Raw genomic sequence first — 2,334 nt, 5'->3', positions numbered from 1 at the left:
TCCCTACACTAGAGGTCTGTGCTAGCATGGCTACCAGAATATCTGCCGGCCACCATCAGACGGGGTGGAATAACTTCAGTAGAGACACTGTGTGAAGGGGTTCGCTGCCTCTCCCTATGGAAACACAAGTTCCTCGTCAAAATGGTACAACCAGTATGAGATTTTATGCATCACCTTCTCCAAGGCACTACATTTGGTAAAAGGACAAAGGGAGATTAAGAAGTCTGAAGAGCGAGCTTTACATGGAGGCCCCAAGAAATTAGTTCTGAAGTGGGGCACTGAGTAGAGAAAGAAGAGTGACACAAATGCTGGCACTTATCACACAGGGTTCTAGTGAAACTTTTGTAACAGGAAGCAGGAATCCTACAGAAGTCCCATCATTTTCACAAAGGTGAAACTTTCACAATTTCAATACACCTGTAACTGGAGAAACAATTTTGCTCTTGTGAAAGGCATGGGCTCTTAAATGTGCTAAGGAATGAACTGATTCATAAAGCTAATAAATACGAAAATTATTTTCAAGACAAATCACTTTGATTTAGAAAGAAAAAACAAACCTAGGTGGCAGCATACAAGGAAGCATATAGGTATTTTCAGCACAATCCAAAGAAGCACTCCCTTGTACGTGAGACAGAACACTTAATCATGAAGAAAAATCAGTTACTTCCAGACTAGTTACCTTTAAATTCACATCTCCTAAACAAATCTAGAATAAATTTACCTCAAAATTGTCTATTTCCTTATAGACTTGCTTCCTCCTGGTCTCACATTAGCAATACTATACACCAAAAAAAAAAGGTAACTAAGAGGAGCAAATCAACCACTGAAGATGATCTGCCACAGAATTACTACTGCATTATGCACATGCAATTTCTTGCAGATACAATTCCCTGGTCATGTAGAACTGGGTCCAGCAGCCTCCACACTGCTGACACACATCTCTTGAGCTCCCCACTACAGTTTTCCTATCAATAGCATCTGGAATTCTGCTGCTTCCACAGAAATATACTTCTGGGTTTAATGCATGCTTAGGGTGTCATTCTAGTCTTTACATCTTAGCTTTACACTGCTCCATAATTACTGCAAACTCATCTCAAAGATACCCTGAAAACTCAGCTTGCATCTAACAAAGACAATTTGTACATGTCTCTTTCCCCCCTTCAATACAGATGTCTAAGTTTGTAAAATCAAATTTATAACATTCCTCAAAATGTCTCCTGGAGACCCCTTTAGAGTATTTTTCTTCATGAGGAAGTAAACAAAATGTAGACAGCATTTCAATGTTTGCAGAAACTTATTAGCTGATCAGAATAAAGGGGTTTTCACATTTTCAGCTTATTTTATGAATAGGTTTACTAACCACAGGAGAGGCTAAATTCTCTGTATCTCTGCAACTACCTGATGAAATACTGCATATGGATCACTCCACCCAAAAATGTACCTCACAGACACCCAAAACCGAGTATCTCAAATGTCTCTACACATATAGGGCTAATAGCATAGTGCAATTGATTCTCCTGATCACGGTGACCCATGTAAGGGTTGTAGAAGTTATGGTACTGACCTCACCTACCCCAGCACAACACTCGTTATATGCTCCAACCAAGTTCCCAATGCTTCTCCCAGTACAGCAGCACACTTAAATACGGCATTTCTTTACCTTAAACAAAATATAAGAAAAAACTAAGTCCCCACTTACCAGCACCGTGGTGCAGATGGACCTGAGCTCAGACTCCACCTTCTCCCGATAGTCCTTGATAAGCTGCATCTTCTTGTCACTGGTGTCTGTCTTCTGCTCGATGCTGGAGATGACCCTCCAGGCCGAGCGCCGCCCCCCCACCACGTTCTTGTAGGCCACGGAGAGCAGGTTGCGCTCCTCGTTGGACAGCTCGGCCCCTTGCTCCGTTACCGCCTTCATGCAGGTGGCCATGTCATCGTAGCGCTCGGCCTGCTCAGCCAGCTTGGCTTTCTGGATCAACTCGGTCTTATCCATGGTGGCTGGCAGTGGGATAAGAGCAGCGCAGTAGCAGAAGAAGCTGGAGATGTCACAGTATCAACACAAGAATGCACCTCAAAACCTGACAAAAAGAAGACAGCAACCATGATGCCAGGATAAACACCACCGAACACGACCCTACAGCACCCACTGCAACCCAGCAAAAAACGAGAATTACTGTGAGCCTTGCCTTCCCTTCCCCATCTCCAGGTGCTCCTCCTGGAGAGGCGGACTGCAACATCCTGCGCTTCCATGCAAGGCTACGAGGACTCGTCCCAAGGGTCCACCCCTCGGGAAACCACGACCTAGAAACCCAGGCGGAGAAGTCACACTCGGTC

The 2,334-nt window shown here is 44.3% G+C and overlaps 1 protein-coding gene across 1 annotated transcript in view; it reads right to left on the bottom strand.

The window, feature by feature from the left end:
• YWHAQ (tyrosine 3-monooxygenase/tryptophan 5-monooxygenase activation protein theta) overlaps positions 1–2,104 on the bottom strand; it is a 21,438-nt gene extending 19,334 nt beyond the window's left edge. The window contains exon 1 of the mRNA XM_005420296.2: positions 1,700–2,104. Coding sequence (XP_005420353.1) covers positions 1,700–1,993 — 294 coding nt within the window. The 5' untranslated portion in view covers positions 1,994–2,104. The remainder of the gene's footprint in view (positions 1–1,699) is intronic.
• Between the last annotated feature and the right edge of the window lie 230 nt (positions 2,105–2,334).

This window comes from Geospiza fortis, unplaced genomic scaffold (assembly GCF_000277835.1).
Source record: "Geospiza fortis unplaced genomic scaffold, GeoFor_1.0 scaffold81, whole genome shotgun sequence".
In the NCBI taxonomy this organism is placed as follows: domain Eukaryota; kingdom Metazoa; phylum Chordata; class Aves; order Passeriformes; family Thraupidae; genus Geospiza; species Geospiza fortis.
The sequence above is the reverse complement of the archived record's forward strand: the minus strand, read 5'-3'. Positions and strand labels throughout refer to the sequence as shown.